At 39.9% G+C, this 24,526-nt stretch overlaps 1 protein-coding gene across 1 annotated transcript in view; it reads left to right on the top strand.

Moving 5' to 3' along the window:
* Positions 1-1,470: 1,470 nt before the first annotated feature.
* pclob (piccolo presynaptic cytomatrix protein b) overlaps positions 1,471-24,526 on the top strand; it is a 76,735-nt gene continuing 53,679 nt past the window's right edge. The window contains exons 1-10 of the mRNA XM_016243187.1: positions 1,471-1,613; positions 9,921-10,699; positions 11,236-12,111; positions 14,318-15,214; positions 15,299-16,096; positions 16,195-17,097; positions 17,882-18,736; positions 20,931-22,373; positions 22,584-23,408; positions 23,590-24,369. Of these exons, the coding sequence (XP_016098673.1) occupies positions 10,040-10,699; positions 11,236-12,111; positions 14,318-15,214; positions 15,299-16,096; positions 16,195-17,097; positions 17,882-18,736; positions 20,931-22,373; positions 22,584-23,408; positions 23,590-24,369 (8,037 nt within the window). The 5' untranslated portion in view covers positions 1,471-1,613; positions 9,921-10,039. The remainder of the gene's footprint in view (positions 1,614-9,920; positions 10,700-11,235; positions 12,112-14,317; positions 15,215-15,298; positions 16,097-16,194; positions 17,098-17,881; positions 18,737-20,930; positions 22,374-22,583; positions 23,409-23,589; positions 24,370-24,526) is intronic.

Raw genomic sequence — 24,526 nt, 5'->3', positions numbered from 1 at the left:
GCAGTGTATGTACACAACCACCCTATAATGATAAAAATCCATCCAGTGGTCTTTTTTAATCTCTATAAATAATATCCCCTTTTTCAAATCAAGCCATTCTCAGCTTCTTGGCTGTGTGACGTCACACATGTAATAATGAATGTTGAATGTGACGTTGTTGTTGGATGTAATAATGAACATAGCAGTTGTCATTTACTCCCGACATTTGAGCCGCTGAAGACGCAGAGGATTAACGTTACTTTCGTTTTTGAAGGGAATGCGCCCTCTGATCTACCTAAATTCATCTATGTTTGCACGAATCATTCGTGATCCAGTTTCACCTACATGGAGTATAAGGGTTTTTTATGAATCTTTGCTAATTGTCTTTCCTAATAATGTGCTAGTTAGCAAGTTTCGTGGCTAAATGCAGCTAAATTCGGCAAACGTAAACAGGATGGCTGGTCACACCACAGAAGAGAGGGACGGGGTGAGCAGAGCTCATTTGCATTTAAAGGGAAATGCAACAAAATGGGTTGCTGTGAAAAAAGCTGATTTTAACAAGGTAAAAAGGGTGTTTTTACACTACCATTGAGAAATTTTAACCAAAGTATGTTTTCATTACTCATTCATTCAGACTTTTCATTAAGACCCTAAAGAATCATAACAACTTGTGGAAAATGGGCATCCGATAACCCCTTTAAATTATTTACTTACTTACTTATGGTACAATTGCAATTAAGTTTCCACATGATTTCTTTCCAGATGATTAAAAATATATATTTTTCCAGATAATTTATCTTTCTATCCATCTGTCGTCCTTTATATCTGTCGGTCTATTTAGTGTTCAAGTATTCTATCTATTGTTGTTGTAGAGTTCTGTCTCTCTAGCCTTGTCTATCGGTCTAACTATGTATCTGTCTTTTTCATTTAGATGTCCTTCTGTCGGTCTGTCTGTCTAATTAGCATTCTAATTTGCAGCATTCTATTGCTCTAGCATTCTATCTATCCATCTATCTGTTTAGCGTGCTAGTGTTCTGTCTGTTTTGCAGAGTTGTAACTCTGTCCCCCCCCCCCAGTTATTGTGGTCTATATAGTTTATAGTGATTTCTGTAACATAAACTGAACCGGTAATGGTACAATCCCATCCACAGCATCCTGCAAGCCATAATATACCGGGCAGGATCTTTTAAGCACATAATCTCCTGCTGATTCTTGTCTACGCTCACTCCATATCTGTTATCCGCAGCTGTCTATTTCTCACTCTTTCCTCCTCTCTCACTACACATCACTACTGATTTCCTGCCTGCTTCTGATTGGTTCGTACAAGCAGGAGGAGATTAGGGCAGTCCCTAGTCAGCTGGAAGGGTGTCCAAAGAGCACGAGGGGAGCGAGAGTGATGCTGTCTCTTTAAGAATATTTTAGGCTGATAGTTGATGATGGTCAGTGGTGGGGAAAATCAGAGTTAGTGGCGGCAGTGCAGTGGTAGCCTGTGAACATGGATGACAACGAGAAACACTGATGTACTGTGGATTTAACAGCTTTTTAAGGGAATTCACTCAGCCTAACGCCATTAAACACACTGGACTTGGGTTATTTGCATGCGTTCAACCTTAATTTGTTGGGGCTAAAATTAGGTAAGTGGTTGCAATTGTGTATTTAATTTTTTTTTTTTAATAAACAGTATTTGGATAGGTTATCGGCTCCAAGATTTTGTATTCAACAATGTAACCGTACTATCATACATGCAAGCTTTACATCACGCTTGGCTTGCAGATATGAAATTAATTTATGATGGAGGGATGGAGGTTTGCTGTGAACTAGCTGTCAAGCTATTTTTTTCTTGCTGGACAACCCGGTCCATTCTTTCCTCTCCAGGGCAGATATTTAAATTTAATGAAACTGGCAAACAGTGTGTGATCAAGTTACAGTATTAATTACAGCCTGACCCTCTGCTGTACTCCACATGCCTTTGTGTGTATGTATAAGTATATTACAACATCCAGTTAATAACATCAGCATGTGTGCTTCAAATATACTCTTATTACGTGAATGAATACTGCTGAGTCAAAGCAAGAATATTCAAGGACTAACATGATGAGTGCACGTGTGAATGTGTATTTGTCAATGTCGCTTCTGTTTATCTGGGCTTGTCCATCTGTTCGTGTCCTCATGCTTTGGTACGTGTATATTTTTAGCAGTGTTTATGCATGCTTGCATCGATTTCTGTCTACGTTTGTTTATGCATGAAAAGCTGAGACACTTGAAGAGACAGAAAAAGAGAAAGTTTGTTTCAGGACAAATGTCAAAAGGTTTAGGCATGCTTGATGGAATAACATGTCAGGGCCAGCGGAGCAGCAGAGCTTACCGAAAGCGAAGACATGCTCCTACATCCCCAGACATCACTCAAACACATGCACACACACATAGACATGCAAACAAACAAACAAACAGCTAATCTATTCATGGGCCTATGGCAAGCTACAGTAAAGCAATAAAATGACTATAGCTGGGTTTTCAAACTTTCTATGGCAAGGACTTTCTAATGATCATCTAAAACATGAGAAAAATATTAAGTTGGATATTATAAAGACGTGTTCTAAATTAATGGCTGTGACTGGCTTTTATGTTTTCATTAAACGAAATATGGATGGATGGATGGATGGATAGATAGATAGATAGATAGATAGATAGATAGATAGGCAGATATATAGATGTGTGTATATACTGTATGCATGTATATACTACCATTCAAAAGTTTGGGTCAGTTAGATTTTTTTCTTTTAAGATACGTAGATAGATAGATAGATAGATAGATAGATAGATAGATAGATAGATAGATAGATAGATAGATAGATAGATAGATAGATAGATAGATAGATAGATAGATAGATCATGTGACATTGAGCACTGGAGTAATTGCTGCTGAAAATTTAGCTTTGCATCACAAAAAAATAAAATAGAAAACAGTTCTTTAAAATGTTAAAAATAATATTTCACAATTACTGTTTTTACTGTATTTTTAAATAAACGCAACTTTACTGAATATGCAAGACTTTAAATAATCTTACCGACCCCAAACATTTGAAAATTAATATTATGAATTTATAATATTATGAAGAAGTATAGTTATGGTAAATTTTGAAGTTTCTTGGAGTTCAGTAAAAAATATAAAATGTGAATATGGTCTTTATTCAGTACCATGGTATTGGCATTATAATTTTAGAGTTTCAGGTGAGAACTCAACTATAGTGGCCATGTCTACAAACACACTCCCACCCACCCACACACGGAAAAATGGTGGGAGAGGAAAAATGATTCCAGCTTCCTTTACACTTCCCCACGCATGACGCAACACATAATCAGCAGCACACACGCGTACACGCGGCCCTCCCCCAACACATGACGCGCAGGCCGAGTGGGAGAGTGAAGCGTGGGAGGTTGAAGCCAAGCACGACTCGCTCACGTCCTCACCGTACACACACTCACTCAAAGGAGCAGGCTCTGGGGAAATGTGACTCTCTCTGGCTGTCTTGATCTGTGTGTTTTAATGGCAGAATTTTTTTCGGTGACGGATAGAGATATGGGGTGAATTTCTTATGTTCTTCTTATGTTTATGTTTACATTACTGCATCAGAGCCGTAAATGTCTAGAGAAATATTTAATCCAATCTGGCCATGTCTACAAACACACTCCCACCCACCCACACACGGAAAAATGGTGGGAGGGGAAAAATGATTCCAGCTTCCTTTACACTTCCCCACGCATGACGCAACACATAATCAGCAGCACACACGCGTACACGCGGCCCTCCCCCAACACATGACGCGCAGGCCGAGTGGGAGAGTGAAGCGTGGGAGGTTGAAGCCAAGCACGACTCGCTCACGTCCTCACCGTACACTGTGTGTTTTAATGGCAGAATTTTTTTCGGTGACGGATAGAGATATGGGGTGAATTTCTTATGTTCTTCTTATGTTTATGTTTACATTACTGCATCAGAGCCCTAATTTTTTTTTTTTGGCAACGCATATGTTTCCAGATGAATTCTGGATTTCACTACATTCCTCATTAAATTTTATAACATTTTCCAGTATGATGGTAGAATTTATAAAAAGACATTATTTCAACACAAACCACTAACCTTCTGCTAATGCAGAGATAATTACATATTAATTACGATAATTAGTAACTGAAATAATTCAGACAAAAAAAAATAGAAAGTAAGAAAACGTATTCATCATTTACTCACCACTATGTTGTTGCAATGATTTTTATTTCTTCAGCGAAACATCAATCAATCTATCGTTTGTTCGTTTAATCATTCATTCTATTGTTCTATCGTTTGTTCTACCATTCTATTGTTCGTTCTATCGTTCTATTGTTTTAACTATCGTTCTGTCCAAGTCTATAAATCTGTCTTAAATCTATTGTGTTGTCATATTTATGGTTCTATCTATTTATTGTTATATCTGTCATTCTATTGTTGCATCTATCATTCTATTTGGTAACACTTTATTTTAAGGTGTCGTTGTTACACATTTCATGTACTTACTACTATTATAATAACAATAAATTATGAATAATTACATGCAAGTAACCCTAAGCCAAACCCTAATCCTAACCCTACCCATATTGTAAGTACACGAAGTTAATGTATAATAACATGTTATTAAATGTATAATTAATGTATAATTACATTGTAACAAGGACACCTTACAATAAAGTGTAAAACCCTCTATTTGTATGTCTATCATTCTATCATTACATCATTCTGTCAATCGTTCTATCGGTAATTCTATCTGTTTTGTCTGTCATTGTATTGTTTTATTGTGCTATTTATTGTTTACTCATATTGTTCTACTGTTCTTGTTCTAGCCATCTGCTGTACCTTCATACTTCAAAAACTCTTGAAAAAGCCTTATTCGAAGTTAAAGGTCAAAAAGACTTGAAGTTAAACAATTACTTTTATATAATATGAAAACAAATGTTATTCTACTTCCATATTTACATTTGAATTGCAAATCTGCATCCTGTTTTCTACTGCAATTCAAGTTCAAATCAAATTCATTAATCGGATCACAATTTAAAATGCATTCTCGGTTCAGTTTTGAACTCTGGTTTATGGGGGAACAAATCTTTAATTTTGTATCTTCAAACTTGGGCAAGCAGGTGAGATCCTTTAATGATATGGTTTCGAGACATGCTGACTTTGCTGGAAGAGACATTCTTCCCAATATCATCTTACTCTGCACATTATAGTGAGGTGATATATGATTATTCCATAAGCCATTGCTAGACTATAGCTCAGAATGATTGAGGGCTTCTTCTAAAGTGATGAGAATTAATTTGCATTGGAAGGAGTAAATGGCAGTATTATGGGTTTGGACTTAATCCCCAGAGAGATGCTGAAGAGATGCAATCTGTGGTGTAGCTTCTTGGCAGATTGTTTAGACTGCTCTTGTTCAGCGCATTGCAGGGTGACAGGCTTGGTCTGCTGTCTTGAATCAAATGTTTCTTGTAGAAAACTCACCTGGGCTGTAAGCCAGGCGCTCCTGATTTATGTGACCTCGATCCAAACATGGTTTTCAGTCTGGCTTTTGAGTGAGCAATTGGGTTCCACTAGCAACTAGACATTTTAGAGAAAAGGGGAAAAATAGAGAGAGAATATGGATTCAATAAAATCATTTGATTTGAACAGGTACAAGTTTGGCTCAGTTCAAAGCTTGAATAAAAATAAAAGATGAGCACTTACTGTATAAGGAATGTCTGGCCGTTGACAGTGTGGATGTGATAAGTGGCCACTCGTGATCTGCAAACATTGAATTCAGTGAAAGCAGTTAACAGGCCTTTTTAAATGTAATGATTTAAAAAAAATCAGTGGATATTATGGGAAAAAAATCTATGTTCAGTAAAGAAGAAATTAACACTTCATTAGATGTTTATAGTGCTTTGGTTCCTTTGTGGTTTGAAAACTTTTTAGTTTAGAAATACTGTCGCAGATTGGTGATCCAATGCAGAACCATAACTATATATTACACAAAAATAAACTTGCTAACTATGCACAATTACAATGCAACCAGTTGCATTCCCACCAGATAGGAACCACTGCTTTAGAGACAGTAGGAAAGAGGAGATCTTATATTGGCCAGTTATGGAAATATTTGAAGTCTGATGACTGTTGAGAGCTCCATTCAGGAAGAAGGATGGGGCAGCAAGACTCAGGTAATGGTGCTGGCATGGCGGCACTGATGGTCTTTTATGGATCGACCATTAGCAGTAGAGTGGAGCACATTAGATTCTCCCAGGACCATATCTGATCCTGCCAGGCAAAAAAAAAAAAACTATAATGCAGACAGAGAAAAGCATGCTTCTCTCACTGCCTTAGAATTGAATGATGCTGCATGTGAGTGAGTATGCACAGACAAATGACAAGCAGGAATAGAGAAAAAGTAGAAGAGACAAGTGAGAACATGAATTGTCATACCCCATCAATTTTTACTATGAATTTGAAGGTGAACTGATTTAGGCCATTGCCACAGGCTCTCTCTTTTATACTGACTACAGCTGACCTGAAATTAATAAACATAAACCAGATTGCATGTCATAGCAGCTTGCATCCAGTGGACACAGTTCTTAGAAGCTGCTATAATAATAATAATTATATATATATATATATATGTGTTGTTGTGTTGTTGTTGTTATTATTGTCGCTGTTTAACCTTCTGTTGCACACTATCGCCTCAGGGTTGTATGTATGTATGTATGTATGTATTTTCATTCAAGCACAAAAGATGTAAATGACATGGTTATGTTTTCTGGCACAAAAATTTACATATTTTTACATTTTACATATAGGTTACATATTTTTGCTTTGTATAGTTTCCTTTAGAAAAAGCATGTATCTAAAGTATCATTGAAATTTAGTCGCCTTGGAATTATAAGGTTATATCTGACATTTTTTGTCAAAATGGAGTTATTCACTTATTCTTATGTGTCAACTTATTTACATTATGTGATGTTTCTTTTGTAAGCTGTGCACATTTTGGGCCTTTTTTAAGAAAACAAAAATGGCTCTATCTACAGAAGTCTATGGGATGCAAAAACTTTGAAGCTCAATATCTCAAAACTGCTCAGAATGCAGATAGAACCTTATAATTCCAAGGTGGCGATTTGTTAGTGATTGAACTTTGTTTAAAAAAAAATAAAAAATTTTTTATATGACTTCAACATTTGAAATCATATAAATTATTTATTTTTTCTGAAGAATTGCTTGTTTATTGGTTAGTAGTATCATTGTGTATTGACAGAGGGGTGGATAATATTGCAGTTGCCATTTTTTTATTTAGATTTTTTTGTTTTGTTGTTTTATCCATTGTTAATTTATCCACCTTATCTTTATATGTTTTTACATATAAAAGGTTAACTAGGTGACAACAATATTAATCATTATTATCATAATAATATTAAAATAATGTTTAAACATTTTATCAACATTTTATAAAAACAGTAATTTCGGAGATTTAGTTTATTTATTTATACTAATACACTGTCAACATTCTTATGTGCAAACAATAACGCCCCCCCCCCAAACGATCTCAAACCCCTAACAGATGCCCAAACAAACGGAAGCCGATTATTAGCGGACAGTTTGTCAGAGACGAATGATTATGTCGCTTTAAATTCAATTTTCGCGAGGTGATGTATGCTGATCACCTGTCATGTGCGACGCATGCGCAGAGGAGGCGATTGTGAAAGTGGGTATGCCCTCAGATCCTCGTAACCTCCATCCTAGACGCCGAGCAGCCGATCACCAAACAGCACTAGTGATACAGAAATGGGAGAATAAATAGGGATGCTCGCACGCTGTAAGGTAGGATGCTGTTTTTACCACTTCAGCTGGCCGTTCTGATGAAAATAAGCATGTTTTTCCATCTGATCGCAGTGGTAGTTTTAAGGAAGGATGATTGCGATGGTGTGTTGTAGTAGAGGAATACTTCTAATCTGGAAATGCTTTCGGACGGATGCGGTTTTAGTGATGAGGCTGGGAAATCCTCCGACAGGGTATGATCAAGGGCAAATGCATCATGATCTGGACAGTGAGGGAACCTCCATTTCTCACCGTTATGTGGCGAGATCAGTGTGATTACTGCAGATCGTGACTGTCAGAGATTGATCATCTACCGGTATGATCAAGGGCAAATGCATCATGATCTGGACAGTGAGGGAACCTCCATTTCTCACCGTTTGCTCTTTTATTTCCCGTTTGAATGTTATGTGGCGAGATCAGTGTGATTACTGCAGATCGTGACTGTCAGAGATTGATCATCTACGATCTACAACCTCATATCAAATAACCAACATATAATATTACAGTGTTTTGGGGTAAATTGGAGCAAAAACATATCCTGATTTCGTGTAACTAAAACTGCCAATCATTTAAATAACGAAACATTACGTTTTCTTTAACATAAGGTTGTAAACCCATTTGTGTTTTACACATGCAGCGGAGGTTTTACAACCCGGATATGCCGACGGACTATAGATGTTGCTTTTGAAGGAGCAGAAGCAGAAAAAAAACTTAACAATCCGTCAATATATGTTTGTGGGCTGTTAAAGTTGATATCAGGTTAATGATCGCCAATGTGGTTTTAATTTTTATAGCGCTGCGGTATACTAAAAAACATTTCTACATTTGCGAATAAATACACGCAGAAAACCCACTGACCCTTTAAAGTTCCTCATCATAAATGTGTAAAGTTGATATCAGGTTAATGATCGCCAATGTGGTTTTAATTTTTATAGCGCGCGGTATACTAAAAAACATTTCTACATTTGCGAATAAATACACGCAGAAAACCCACTGACCCTTTAAAGTTCCTCATCATAAATGTGCCCGTGTAAAGTTACTGCTGTGAATGGTGTGGCGTGTTGTATTTCACGCTGAAAGGCAGTGAGACGTGATGCATGAGCTGATCGTAGAGCGCTGTCCAGGGTGCTGAAGGGAAACGTCCAAACGCTCAGTCAATTACAGGGCGAATGCAGTCATGCTTTACACGAGATTTTAAGTGTTTCATCGTTGTTACATATTCATGCTGAATTTTTAAGTGTTTTACACATGTTGATAAACAATATGCGTAGTAAAATTATCTTTGCCAAACTGTCATTTGTTTTGTCACTGTAAATGCAAAATCTTAACTCACAATTTGGATTGTAGTTGTCAAATACCATGGGCATGAACTTTTTTTAATCAACGTATTATTTTCATAGTATGGTCTATAACAGACATGTTGTCTATAATGTATGCATTCCAATGCAATGTCATTCAGAACACCAGGTAATATAAGATCATGCAAACTACATAATGAAAAAGTGCTGATTAAAATAGTTTTAGATTATGTAAAGGGGGAATGCATGATGATCAGGGCAGTAAGGGAGCCTCTATCCCTCAATGTTAGCTAATTTATTTACTATATGACTGGATGTTATATGTCAGTGTGAGTACTGCAGATCGTGACTAGGTGAGATTGATCATCTACCATCTACAACCTCTACATGTCAGTTAACAATTATGACTTATGAAGTTGATGACTGTTTGTTTAAAATGTTTTGCTTATTTTATGTACCACTCTTTCTTAAATGAGGTTTTTACTTGCTTTGAAGAAGATGACTTGGCTAAACTATGCCTGAAAATAACAACACTGTCAGTCAAAAAATACTATTCTCATTTCACCCCATTTTGTCTTAGGCAGAACTGACGTATATTTAAAATGTAACATGGTATTAAATCCTTTTGTTTATGGAGTCTGGAACTACAAATATTTTTATATTATTATGTATATGGTGTTACTTGATGTTTAATGCATGCACATATATATATGCGTGCAATAAAAACACAAGTGATGCATGAACTCTCTCTTTTCATTGTCCATTTTCTATTTCCTAAGGGACACTGGAGGTAAATGTGAGGGATAACTTCAACTGGTGAGAGACTCCCTCCTATGGGCTCCCCCCATCCCAGCCCTCTCCTACACCAGTCTTCAGAGCCCCATTCCCAACAGCCAACATGTTCTCCTCCAACTTTCTGAGTGGGGGGAATCCTCTAAATGCAATGTCCTCTGCTGTAAACAAGTTCAATCTTTTTGGGGATGAGGAGGAAAAGCAACAACAGCAGCCTCCAGGACCCTCAAAGCAGAAGGATCCTCAACAGCAGGGGAATGGCCAACCAGCCTCACAGGGGCCTCAGAGGCAAAGTGGACAGCAGACACAGGGTGTGGGAAGGGGTGGCCAAGGAGCTGGACGGGGTGGATCTCAACCACAAGGAGCTGGACGGGGTGGATCTCAACCACAAGGAGCTGGACGGGGAAGTCCTATACAGCAAAGAGCTGGGAGAGGAGGTCCTCCACAACAGGGAGCAGGCAGGGGAGGATTGCAACAAGGAGCAGGTGGGGGTAGATCTCCTAAGCAGGGTGTTGGGAAGGGTGGACCTCAACAACAAGGCCCAAGTGGACCTGCGACTCATCCAGGAGGTGCAGTTGGCTCAAGGCCTCCTTCATCAGAGCCTCAAGTGAAAGGTGGACCTGGAGCTGGGGTGGAATCCCTCTGTCCAGTCTGTAAAAATACAGAACTCAATCTTAAGTCTAAGGATTCGCCCAACCATAACACCTGCACACAATGTAAATCAGTGGTCTGCAACATGTGTGGGTTCAGTCCTCCGGATGCAACTGTGAGTAAAAATTAATTTAACAACTCATTTAGTTTTTAATCTGTATTGGCGTGATACATAAAGCAGTGGTATACAATATGCATGTCTCATTTGAAGTATTTTTTGTTCTTTTTTGGGATTCAAAGGAAAAGAAACTAGATCTTGTTTTATATCCATTGCCGAATAGACTGCTCTAGATTTATATGTCACTTTTTACTCTCTGGTGAAAGTTCGCCATTATGTGTTTCAATCCAGAGTCCACAGTCTCTGAAGCACGTTTTATTGGACTGTGATGGTTTTAATTCCTTGACAAATGTTTAATGTTTTTTCCCCAAAAGCTCATATTTTTCACAATTATTTATCACCGTTCACTAAAGAAGTAAATAGAGTTTTTCATCAATGCAACCATGAATAAGTAATCCTAATTCCTCAGAAGACATTTTTCACTGTATAAATTGTCTTTTTGTGCGGAACAATGCAAAACAACTGATTAATTTGAACTTCTTACGTTAAAAACTAGCAATTGTATAACAAATGTGTATCCTCCATGTACGCAGGCTAAGGAGTGGCTTTGCCTGAATTGCCAGATGCAGAGGGCTCTGGGAGGGGCAGAGAACAGCGGACCTCCTACGCTAAAAGCCCAGCCACAGCCCAAGGACTCCGTACCATCACAGTACCCTGCAAAGAAAAACACTCCTAATAGTAAGCAGATGCCCCCATCTGCCAGCCAGCCAACCAAACCAACAGAGGGTCAGAAACTGTCAAGCCAGTCCAGCACAAGGTCAGCTCATCCATCGCAGCAAACGTCACAACAAAAACCTCCTCCACAACAGACGACAAAAGGTGCTCCTCCTGCCAAAACTGAGACACCATCAAAGATTGAGCCCCCTAAAAAAGAAGAAGAGTCCAGTTTCTTTGGTTTCGGTTTTGGTGGCGCTCGATCACGCTCTCCTTCTCCACATCCCGGTGCCTCTTCTGTTTCTGGAAAGGTTCTAGGCTTTGGTTCTTCATTTCCTAGCTCAGCGTCCAATTTGATTTCAGCTGTCCAGGACGAGCCGTCCACAACCCCACCACCCTCTCGAAAAGGTTCCACCATTTCCCAAACCTCTGCCAAGACTTCCACACCCCCTTCCTCAAGAAAAGGCTCAGAGGCCACTAAGGGCTCCACCAGTGTTCCTAAATCACAGACACAGGAGGGAAAAATGCAACAGCAACAAAGTAAACCCCAAGACACTCAAAAAACAACGACAACAAAAGAAACCACATCTGCTCAGGCCACTAAATTAGATCAAAGCCCAAAACTTCCTCCCAAAGCCTGTCCACTCTGCAAGGCAAGCCTGAGAAGAGATCCTCCCAACTACAGTACCTGCACTGAATGCAAGGCCACCGTGTGTAATCAGTGCGGATTTAATCCTGTGCCTCATCAAACAGAGGTAAGAAACAGATGAATGCATTTTCTTGCAGTAGGTTCACATTATGGTTTGTGCAATGAACTGTGGGCAGAAAATGTCAAGAGCAATTTCAGAGAACATGTTCTCAGTGATTCCAGTGATTCTGTTGTAAAAGATGGATGTATTTTCTAGTCTCTTTGGTTTGTGTGGAGGCAGTCTTGTGGAAGGCAGACCGAAAATGGCTGTGAGAGAGACAAAATGTGCCTTGATTCTCAATTACCTCGGACTACTCCCTGCCTAAACTTACAAAAATAAAGTGCTTGACTCTCAAGGCAAAAAAGAAAACATCAATGTGCAGTTTCACACTGTTTCTTCCTTTTTTTAGTCATGCATTAGAGTGATTCACAGATCCATTAGGGCTTTGGGTGATACATAGATGTCATGAATGAATAGACATTCTGTGCTTAGTGACTTGTGTTATGAAGTTTAATGATCTATCTGGGTCAAACATTGCAGTTAGTGGCTTGTCTATTTTACCTGCCAGCTTTCCATGCAGTGTGTTGGCTTTACCCACTTTCCAGACCCACCAAAGCCATCAAGATACAATGTGCTTTATTTGTTTTATGTTTTATTTTTTGTAAAACCAATCATAAAACTACAAAACACTCTCTGTAGTTAGAATAATATGCTACAATGCCATTACAAATTTAGCCAATATATCTTTTGAGGGCAAGTGAATAATGTTTGTGTTTGCAACTATATATTTTTCAAAACACAGACTAACTTGTGTATCTTGGCAATCAGGTTTTAGGGACTTTAGGGATATTTAGGGATTAGTATAGTCAAGGCAAGCAATGTGTCATGTGCTTAGTCTTAGCAGTGAAGTTTCTGTAATAATGTATGTCCCCCAGAGAGCCCTTACCACCTCTATTGTCATCATATGGAAGTCCTGAGCATACCACTTTGGCCCCTAAATGGCCATTTCATCTTTTAAGATGTGTTGAGCACAAAAGACACTTGACTCTGTAATTAACCATTCAGAGTTTATGTGCAGCCTGGGGCAAGGTGACTCCAAGACTATTGGGGCACATGGGCCGGCTGTGTGACGAAAACTCAGCAGACAGGGGATCAGTGGGTAGTCCTCAGAGATAACATCTAAGACTTTTCCAAGATAATTCAAAAGCACAGAGATGAGGTGTAGATTACAGTGGCATCTGCTACTCGGTTGTGCTCAGTGTCAAGTGCTCAGTGTTGTTGAAATTAGATAATAGTGGGAAAATATGTCTCCAAATGAAGGTCACCTTCATTTATGGCCACAACTGTGTGGTTGGTGTTTAATCATGAACTATTCAAACCTGAGAATTGCCTTATGTCTAGAGAATTTGCAAATGCAACACATCTGTGTATATTTTTTTCCCATGCTAAAATTATCTAAATGATTTAGTCTGTTTCCTTAGGCCTAAAAAAAGAGTGCTGCTGGCTTTCTCCAGAGATTAAATTTGGGCTTTAGGATGAGCCGTGTGCTTGAGAATTGTGCAGGCAGCACAAATATAAATAAAACTTTTGAGATACAGAGGGGATTTAATTTAACCCTCAGAGATCCATTGTACCAAAAAGTGAACAAAAGATGTTTAAAGAGTTAAAACATATTTAACACCAGCTCAAACTCTGAAATGTATCATAAAAACATTGGCAGGAACATTTACAGATCCCTCCCCCCCCAGCATGCCAAAGTAACAGTGCTGTCACTACCTTCTGACACCAATGTAAGCTGTTTTTGATCTGATTTTAGAAGCAGTCTTTTTGTAATGTCAGTTGTGAATTTTTTTATGTGCACAGTATGTGTGTATATATAAGCTTATGTAAATAAGACAATTTTTCTGAATGTTGCACAAATACTACAGTTAGCCTTAGTAATCCACATTTTATGGTTGTGTTGTTGTTTGTAACACAAAAGAGCCCATTAACCCATTGATAAATATTTCACACACACAAAATCTTTAATAACCAAAAAAAAGAATGAATCACCAATGCTTGGGTCACTGAGGGTTTTCTAAATATTTCTTTAAAGCTACAAGTAGTAATGTTATGTGATATCTGCTTGTGAGGTCAATTTACATACGTCCTGCAAAATATATATTTTTTATCATTTGTTATTCATGTTGTAAAATAAATGTGGAGAACTAACTTTTTATTAACTTTTTTATTAACTTTTTCTAACAACTTATTTTTTGTAATGTTTTTGCAGGCAAAAGAGTGGCTTTGCTTAAACTGCCAGACACAGAGAGCGCTGAAAGGAATAGAGCCTCCGGGACAACCCACGATAAAGTACCAAACACAGCCCAGCAAATCTCAAAAGATGGAATCTACACATGGTCCTTTAGAGAAACAGCCCACAGCTCAGCCAACAAAGACTAATCCTGCCAACCAACCTGCTTCTCAGAAAAAGGAAATGCATGAACAGACTAGTGCAGCAGGAGCAAAGCAAGCTCCCTCTCCTAAGCCTTTACAGCAACCAACAGTAAAAAATGCCCCCTCTCCTTCTGTGTCTAAAGCAGCACCACAGGCTGAGACTGAGCAAGAACAGTCAAGATTTTTCGGCTTCTCGGGCTTCGGTGGAGCCCGGTCACGATCCCCATCCCCTCAGCCTGCTGTTTCGGCCATGTCTGGTAAGGTCCTAGGATTTAAGTCGTCCTTCCTGAGCTCAGCATCTAATCTCATTTCATCAGCGGTTCAAGATGAACCTTCTACGACACCTCCAAATAACCCTCAAGCACATTCAGTCTCTCAAACTTCCCTCAAGACTTCTACTCCACCGATGTCTCGCAAAGGGTCCGCATCATCGCAAGGGGCTGCATTATCAGCGTCTACAGGAAAGGCTAATCAATCAGATGGTCAGAAAGAAGAGAAAACGACAGCGCTAACTGCAGACCAAAAGAACAAAGCACCAATATCTCAAATTAAAAAAGGCGAACCGTCTTCACAGATGCCAAAAGCAGACAAAGGCCCTCAAACCTTGCCCAAATCCTGCCCACTCTGTAAGGTAGAAATAAAAAAGGACCTTGCCAACTACAACACTTGTACTGAGTGCAAAAACACTGTGTGCAATCTCTGTGGGTTCAACCCAACGCCACATCAAACAGAGGTAGTGTTATGTTGACTTTTAATACATTTTACAAGTTTTGAATGATATATGTGAACGTGTTAACTACTTTGTCTTACTTTTCAGTTGAAAGAATGGCTTTGTCTGAACTGTCAGACTCAAAGAGCTCTAAGAGGAATGGAGCCACCAGGAGCAGCGCAGCCCAACAAAACCCCTACCACTCAACCAATAGCTTCACACTCAATTCAAAAGAAAGGTGTTTCTGAATTAGGCAAGGAAATTGACCCTCCTCAGAAATTACAAGAACAACAAACCAAGGCTATAAATGGTACTCTGCCCATCCAAAAAGCCCAGCAGCAAGAAAATGAAGCCAAATCTGAAGTTCCTGCCAAGACAGCCAAGGAAGGAACTGGATTTTTGGGTTTTGGTGGTGCTAGGTCAAGGTCTCCATCTCCTCAGCCTGCTATGTCTGCTGTATCTGGAAAGGTTCTTGGCTTTGGTTCCTCCTTTCTCAGCTCAGCATCCAATTTAATATCCTCAGCTGTGCAAGATGAGACATCTACAACACCACCAGCCTCCCGCAAAGCTTCCACAGTTTCCCAGAGCTCAACACCACCCACGTCTCGGAAGAGCTCTGCTGTTCCACAGACCACAAACACAGGGGATAATAAACAACCTACCGCACAAAAACAAGAAAAAAAAAATTCTGAGTCACCTCAGCTATCCAGTAAATCTTCTGTGAAAGCAAAAACAGACCAAACATTGTCTGCAAAAGTTGACAAAACTCCCCTCCCTCTTCCCAAAATCTGTCCATTTTGCAAGGCAGATATTACCAGTGATCCTCCTAATTTTAGCACCTGCACCGATTGCAAAAACATTGTGTGTACCCGTTGTGGATTTAACCCCATGCCTCATCAAAAAGAGGTAAGAGAAAGTTTATTTTACTCTACTGGTCATAATTGATGTATTGAAGGACAATAATGTTGATTTGTGGTTTTGTGGTTGTGATTTTGGTCATGCAGGTGAAGGAATGGCTCTGTTTAAATTGCCAGATAAAGAGAGCACCTGAACCTTCAAGTCTAAATCCCCAGCTACAGACTAATGCTGGCTCACAACAAGACAAAACAGCTCCACATCAGCCTCCTCCAGGAGCCAGTAGAACTGAGGACCAGTCAAAAACAGCACTTGGAAAACCCACTACTACGTCTACAGTACAAAATCTCCCAAATAAAAAACCTGCACAGAAAGAAACTATAAAACCTCAACAGCCAAAAGATAGTAGTGCCCCAGCCAAATCCGAAACCACAACACAATCAGATTCCTCCAAAGAAGATACAGGTTTCTTTGGCTTTGGTTTTGGTGGTGCTCGATCTCGATCACCTTCTCCTCAACCTGTTGTCTCGGAGAAGGTTCTAGGGTTTGGTTCCTCATTCCTCAGCTCAGCATCTAATCTCATATCTTCAGTAGTTCAAGATGAGTCCTCCACAACACCGCAACAACCTCGTAAAGGAACAACAGTTTCTCAGACCTCTGTGAAGTCTACAACGCCGCCCGCCTCTCGTAAGGGTTCATCGGTTTCACAGACATCTCTCAAAACCACATCTGCTGTGGCAGCAGCAGCAACATCCCGCAAGGGATCTACAGCATCCCAACACTCAACAAAAATGCAGGCTGTGGAAAATAAGCCTCTTTCTCAAAAGCAGTTGGCAGACAAGAAGTCCATGCAATCTCAACCTTTCAAAGCACCATCTACACCTCCATCAAAGCCTCAAGCAGCTGATATGTCCTCTCAGTCTCTGCCTAAAGAATGCCCACTTTGCAAAGTAGAGCTCAAGAAAGATCCTTCTAACTTCAACACCTGCACTAAATGCAAGAGCATTGTATGTAACCTCTGTGGGTTTAATCCCATGCCTCATCAAACCGAGGTAAGATAATACAGTATTTGGAAAATGAGCTGTGGGCTCTACAGCAGGGCTCTTCAACTCGGCTCCTGGAGGACCGGTGTCATGCAGAGTTTAGTTCCAATCCTAATCAAACACAGGTGATCAAGCTAATCAAAGTATTTAGGACTATCTAAAAAATTATGAACAGGTGTGTTGGATAAGTACACCTCCATCAAAGCCTCAAGCAGCTGATATGTCCTCTCAGTCTCTGCCTAAAGAATGCCCACTTTGCAAAGTAGAGCTCAAGAAAGATCCTTCTAACTTCAACACCTGCACTAAATGCAAGAGCATTGTATGTAACCTCTGTGGGTTTAATCCCATGCCTCATCAAACCGAGGTAAGATAATACAGTATTTGGAAAATGAGCTGTGGGCTCTACAGCAGGGCTCTTCAACTCGGCTCCTGGAGGACCGGTGTCATGCAGAGTTTAGTTCCAATCCTAATCAAACACAGGTGATCAAGCTAATCAAAGTATTTAGGACTAATTTAAAAATGATGAACAGGTGTGTTGGATAAGGGTTGGAAGTAAACTATGCAGATCACTGGCCTTCCAGGACCGGAGTTGACTAGCCCTGCTCTACAGTATTTACCTTTAATATAAAATATTTTTGACAGTATTATAATTCCACAGCTAATTCAGCAATATTGCTGTGTAAGTTTTTGTATGATCAAACCTGCATCAATAATCTCATTTTAACCTAGAGTTTAAGAGCTTTGTGGAAACCATTTTGTCTGGGGTTTCTCAAACTCTCTTATTTGTTGGCAGGCAAAGGAGTGGCTTTGCTTGACATGTCAGGTGCAGCGAGCATCAATGCCTTCCCATGCAGAGCCTCAAGATCAAGCTAAGAAAGTAGCCCCAGTGCCAAAGAATAAGGAGCAATATGTTCCAGAATCTGTGCAGAAGAGACAAAATGTGGAGGAAGCCACCAGAACTGGTCAGAAAACAGCTGTAGTAGGGAGAAAGGAGCCCACTGATGTGACACCACAAGAGCTCAGTCAACCGAAGATATCACAGCAGGTGAAATCAGAAAAACCTCATCAAGAGGAGTCTGGATTTTTTGGTTTTGGCTTCGGTGGGGCTCGATCCAGGTCTCCTTCACCTCAACCTGCTGTTTCTGCTGTGTCTGGGAAAGTTTTAGGCTTTGGTTCCTCCTTCCTTAGCACAGCCTCTAATCTGATATCATCAGCTGTTCAGGATGAACCTTCCACAACACCGCTAACCTCCCGCAAAGGTTCGTCAGTTTCAGAAACAACACCTCCTCCTGGCTCCCGTAAAGGCTCTACAGTATCTCAGTCATTGTTCAACAACAACACAACGTCTCCTAGCTCACAAAAAGATTCTGTAACCACACAAGGTTCCCAGAAAGCTCAACCTAGTAAAGATACTAAACTATCAATTGGACAGAAACAAGAGGAGAAGACACCATCACTTCAACAGGCTAAGGAGCCATCAAATAAAGTAAAAGAGGATAAATCAGAGACACCTATATCCAAGCCTCTTCCCAAGGTCTGCCCACTTTGCAAGGTGGAGCTCAAGAAAGATCAGTACAACAGCTGCACTGAATGCAAAAATTTCGTATGTAACTTGTGTGGGTTCAACCCTATGCCCCATGAAGATGAGGTAAGAAAATATCACTGTTGTGTTGAACAGTTTGTTTTTTGAATTTTGTTTTGTTAAAGTCAGCATGAATGGAAATTGCAAACCACTTTAAGTTACACGTTATTTCAGTAGTCCACATTAGACACTCTATTAAAGGGGTCATATGATGTTGCTAAAAAGAACATTATTTGGTGTAATGAAATGTGTTTATGCGGTTTAAGGTAAAAAAAAAACACATTATTTTCCAAATACTGTACATTATTTGTTCTCCTCTATGCCCCGCCTTTCTGAAACGCGTCGATTTTTACAAAGCTCATCGGTCTGAAAAGTGAGGTGTGCTCTTATTGGCCAGCTATCCAGTGTGTTGTGATTGGCCGAATCCCTCAAGCATGTGACGGAAATGTTACGCCCCTTACCATACTGTAATGCCCTGACCGGCCGGAACGACAAGACAAAATCATTAAAACCCATTATAAACGAGGCATTTGTTGCATCCAGTGGGGACATAATTACAGATTATAATGACTTATACTGTCTTTTTACTCATTGCATCGTGCCGCGTAAACATAAAACCATGTCTGCATTTGTGATCGGAGAAATGACAAACAACAAGCGCTACTCTACACTGCTCAAAACTCGCATTTGAATCGTCAGTGGCAAATCCTTTAAAAATGAAAACGTACTTACAGTCTGTGAGTCAGAACAGCCGGCATTGTAGTCTACTCTACCAGGATCAGGAAACAGTCCTCCATAAAATGTGCTGCACACATCTGAATATTTGGGTTGAACTGTTCTGTAACAGTGTTATAAATACAACTTAACCACTGATTTCTAGTCGTGTCCTCTTTTGGAAGGCCAAACAAAGTAGTTTCGCTTTCACAACGAAACACACAGCGTCACACATGGCGGGCTAGAGTGAGCGGCGGCCAGCAGGCTTGAGAACGGGCTTGTGGCAGCCACATGTGACGACCCCGGGCTGCACTCCACTTCGTCCACGGTGAAAGCCAATTCGGCGATCCACAGCGCAAAGTTGATGTATTTCCTCAGTGACCAGCACGGATCAGCTCTAGGCATGACGAAGCAGATATCGTCCTCTTTTGAAAGGCCAAACAAAGTAGTTTCGCTTTCACAACGAAACACACAGCATCTTCACGACATGGCGGCAGCAACAATATTACAGCGAGAATAAAAGTTACGCCTTCTTTCTTTGCGTGAACATTTGGGCGGCATTATGCAAAGCTTCCCACATCGTGACATAGACATGTGGGGGAGTGCTAGAACAAGCCGTTTTAGGTAGGCGTGGTTGACTCTTAACTTTTATAAAGAATATCTCTTTGGATTTGAGACTTTAGTCTTTGCAACTTCTTTATGCAGCAAGAGCTTGTAACACTTCAAAGAGAAAGGAAAAATTTAAATCGCATCATATGACCCCTTTAACTGTAAGTAACTTTCCAACTACATGTCAACTAACTCTTATTAATTTGCAACTACATGTCAACTAACTCATTAGAGTATCAGTAGACTGTTAGGTTAGGGTTAGGTCACAACGAGTTGATGTGTACTTGTGTCTGTTGGGTGTTCGGTGATCATCAAAATACAGTGTTAGCAGATACAGCAGAAAGTCTACTAATACTCTAATAACTGGTAGTCGACATGTAGTTACAATGTTACTTATAGTTAGTAGAATGTCTAAAGTGGACTATCAAAATAAGGAGTTACGCAGATCAACAAATTGTGACATTTCTGAGGAAAACTTCTATCAAACAAAAAAAAAACAAACAAGGAGGGACACCATCGGTTGTTAATTGGATTGTGAAAAGTAATCATTGCATACCAGAATGGAGGCAGATCTTAAATGCTGTGTGGTCTTCCATATGCCTGCACAGAGAAGAGAGCATATCACAAGAAGAACAAATTAAGACTGTTTTAAACTGTTTACAATAAGACCAGTGAGTTGCATTAAGAAAATAAATAGTATCAATTTTGAGCTCATTCTGACTTAAATGCTGACTTTAATGGAAAACTATCATGATGCAATTTGAGAACCAACAGTTTTATGTTGACAGGAGAGCTAACAATGCTCACCTCTTCTTTAATCTAATTTATTTGAGCCAAGTTAATAAGCAGTGTTGTTAATCCACTTAAGTCTGGGATGCTGTATAATGTAAGTTTGAGTTACAAAATGATTAATTCAATATACTTTACAAAACTACAGATGAAGTGGCTGTGTTTGGCGTGTCAGATGAAGAAAACACCACAACCTCATCCTGCACAGCTTCAGTCACACGCTAAGGAAGCTGCACCACTTAAAATGGATACTCCCACTCCAGATGCTTCACAGAAAAAGCCACATCTTCCAGCAGATGCCGTTCAAAAGGATAAGAAACCAGAAGTGGAAGAGAAACAAGACAATAAGCAAACATTAGCAGAAACTGAACAACCCACCCAAAGAGAAATGAAACAACATAATATTGCAAACGTTCCAAAGTCAGAATCTCAAAATACTGATCCGCAACCAGATAAACCTGGATTCTTTGGGTTTGGTTTTGGAGGAGCTAGATCTCGATCACCTTCTCCTCAGCCTGCTGTCTCAGAGAAGGTTCTAGGGTTTGGTTCTTCATTCTTAAACTCAGCATCTAATCTAATCTCAACAGCTGTTCAAGATGAGTCCTCTACAACACCATCTAGTTCTCGCAAGGCTTCAACAGCTTCTCAAATATCTGATAAGACACCACCAATCTCTCGCAAAGGTTCCGCAGTTTCACAAATCTCCAGTAAAGTTAATACCACTCCACCTTCCTCTCGTAAGGGTTCTACAGTTTCACAGACGTCTGTTAAAACAACTCCTGCAACCTCACAGAAGGAGTCTGAAGCTGCAGTAAACTCTAAAAGCATTGAAAATACAGATGGGGCAAAAACTAAAGTTGCAAAAAAAGGAGAAGAAACCACTAAAGGAGCTACCCCACAGCAGCAAAGACATGGAAAGTCCCAAGATGGACATCTTCCTGTCTCCTCTGAAATCCCTGAAGAGTCTAGAGGTAGATCTCAGACTCCGTTACTTCCACCTGCAGCATCTGCTGTCTCTGGGAAGGTTTTGGGATTTGGTTCCTCCCTCTTTAGCTCAGCAAGTAATCTGATCTCATCAGCTCTAGATGAGCCTTCTACAACACCACCCACTTCTCGCAAAGGATCCACATCTTCCCAACTATCTGCTAAGACTACAACCCCACCCTCATCTCGTAAAGGCTCTTCAGTTTCCCAGACTTCAGATAAGATTATCACACCACCTTCCTCACGAAAGGGTTCTGGAGTTTCTCAGACTGGCACACCTCCTGCTTCCTCAAAAGGATCTGATGTCTCTCCTAAAATTCTTCCTTCAGATGACAAAAAAGTACATCCTGAAAATATACAAGAACAGATAAAAAAAGATGATAAGAAATCCATGGTCAGTCAGGCACAGCCAACAATTGTATCAGTTACAAAAGATAGAGATCTACCAGAAACAACAAGGACAGAGCCCACTAAATCATTTCCCAAAGCCTGCCCTCTCTGTGAAGTCGATTTGCAGAAGGAGCCTCCCAATTACAATACCTGTACCGACTGCAAAAACACTGTGTGTAATCTATGTGGCTTTAACCCCATGCCCCATGAGACAGAGGTAAGCAGACTTTTTACCTTGAACATAAGACACCTTATACTCATTATTATACTTATTATTTAATTAGTATTGTGGTAGTATCTGGGTATATGACATTATGGGCACCAAAATGTATGACTTTAGACTTTTTAAGCATGAAAAGTTTCAAATATGTTTCTTGTAGTACTCTGTGTGCTCAATTTTTTACTGATTACTGGAATGCTGTTTCAGAAAAAGGAGTGGCTATGTCTGAACTGCCAGATGCAAAGAGCTCAAGCTGAGACTGACAAAGTACCTCTACCAGTATCACCACTAAAGAAAGCAACACCAACTCCTGTTCCTCCCCAGAAGAAGCCACTTGATTCGACAGATGCTATTGAAAAAGAAAACACTTCACTATCTGAAGGTGCAAAACCAGGGTCTAGGAAGGCAAATGCAGTTCCACCAACACAGAATCCACCCCAGCAGCAGGACATCAAAAATCCAGTACAGCCAACACAGAAGGATGATACTGTATCCACAAAATCTACTGCCTCACCAAAGGCTGCATCCACAAAAGAAGTGAGGGGCTTGTTTGGTTTTGGACGCTCTAGATCACCTTCTCCCCAACCTGCTGCTTCCAATGTTTCTGGGAAGGTCTTTGGATTTGGTTCTTCCCTGTTGAGTTCGGCTTCTAATCTTATCTCTACCGCTGTACAAGATGAATCCTCCACCACACTCCTTGCAACTCAGCAACAGGTTTCATCAGCTTCACATACTCCTGTGACGACTACATTAACACCAGCTACTTCTCAGAAGGGATCAGCAGATGTGTCACCAAAACAGAGAGCTAAATCTGTTGAAAATCAGCAGAAAGACAAGAAACCTGAAGAGAAAACGACAGAAGTTCAGGGAAAAGCTGTAAAAGAGTGTGACCACATGTCAGAGCCTCCAAAAACTTGCCCACTTTGTAAGGCAGAAATAATGAGGAATCCACCAAATTATAGCACCTGTACTACTTGCAAGAGCACTGTGTGTAATCTCTGTGGATTCAACCCAATGCCACATCAAACTGAGGTGAGAAAATAGTTATACTGTATATATATACAGATTTTTTTTCTCAGTCACAATTATTGAAAATACATTTAAGCAAGGTAATTTATTTATTATGAATGAACAGTCTATAATATCTAAAAATGAACCAATAGTGGTCTTTATTTCTCATAATTATATGGTTACCATTTTCATCATCTTACAGGTGAAGGAATGGCTGTGTTTGAACTGCCAGATGCAGAGAGCTCCCGAACCCACCGTTGTGAAACCAGGAACTACTAAATTACCACCACCTGCATCACCAAAAAAACAAGACACTGGGGGTGTTGTAGCAGAGGATAATGCTTCTGCAAAACAAGAAGGCAAACCAAATATGACAGATTCCAAACAAACTACATCAGAGGCCCAAATCCAGAAAAATGTCTTACCTGCCAAATCTAATCAACCACCTAAATCTGAATCTTCTAATCAGGATTCAGATTTTTTCAGCTTTGGTTTTGGCGGTTCTCGTTCAAGGTCACCATCTCCTCAGCCCACTGTGTCTGCTGTCTCTGGGAAGGTTCTAGGCTTCGGTTCCTCCTTCCTTAGCTCAGCATCCAATCTGATCTCCTCGGCTGTCCAGGATGAACCTTCTAAAACTCCACCAACTTCTCGCAAAGGGTCTACAGTTTCCCAGACTTTGAATAAGACAACACCAACACCTCCCACTTCTCGAAAAGAATCAGTAGCTCCACAAGACACTAAACTAAATCTTACTGCAGCAAAATCAAATCCAACCCTTTCACCAACCCAAGAACAGAAAAAGTCACCAGATGCTCAATCATCCAAACCTCTACAAGCTCAAGTGAAAGAGGAGCATCCAAAAACTTGCCCACTCTGTAAAGAGACCCTTAAGATGGACCCACAAAACTATAGCTCTTGCACTTCTTGCAAAAGTATTGTTTGCAATCTCTGTGGATTCAATCCCACTCCACATCAAACTGAAGTAAGTCTGTGTTTTACTCTTATTATATCTCATAATAAAGACTCTAGTTTTGCTACCAGAAATGATTCTGTACAGATTTTGTAATTTAAATAATAGAGATAAGATTAAAATTATGGGTAAATAAGTTTGTATGGTCATAGATGGCAATCTTTCTTAT

This window comes from Sinocyclocheilus grahami, unplaced genomic scaffold, assembly GCF_001515645.1.
Source record: "Sinocyclocheilus grahami isolate Dianchi unplaced genomic scaffold, SAMN03320097.WGS_v1.1 scaffold22.1, whole genome shotgun sequence".
NCBI classification, from domain to species: domain Eukaryota; kingdom Metazoa; phylum Chordata; class Actinopteri; order Cypriniformes; family Cyprinidae; genus Sinocyclocheilus; species Sinocyclocheilus grahami.
The sequence above is the reverse complement of the archived record's forward strand: the minus strand, read 5'-3'. Positions and strand labels throughout refer to the sequence as shown.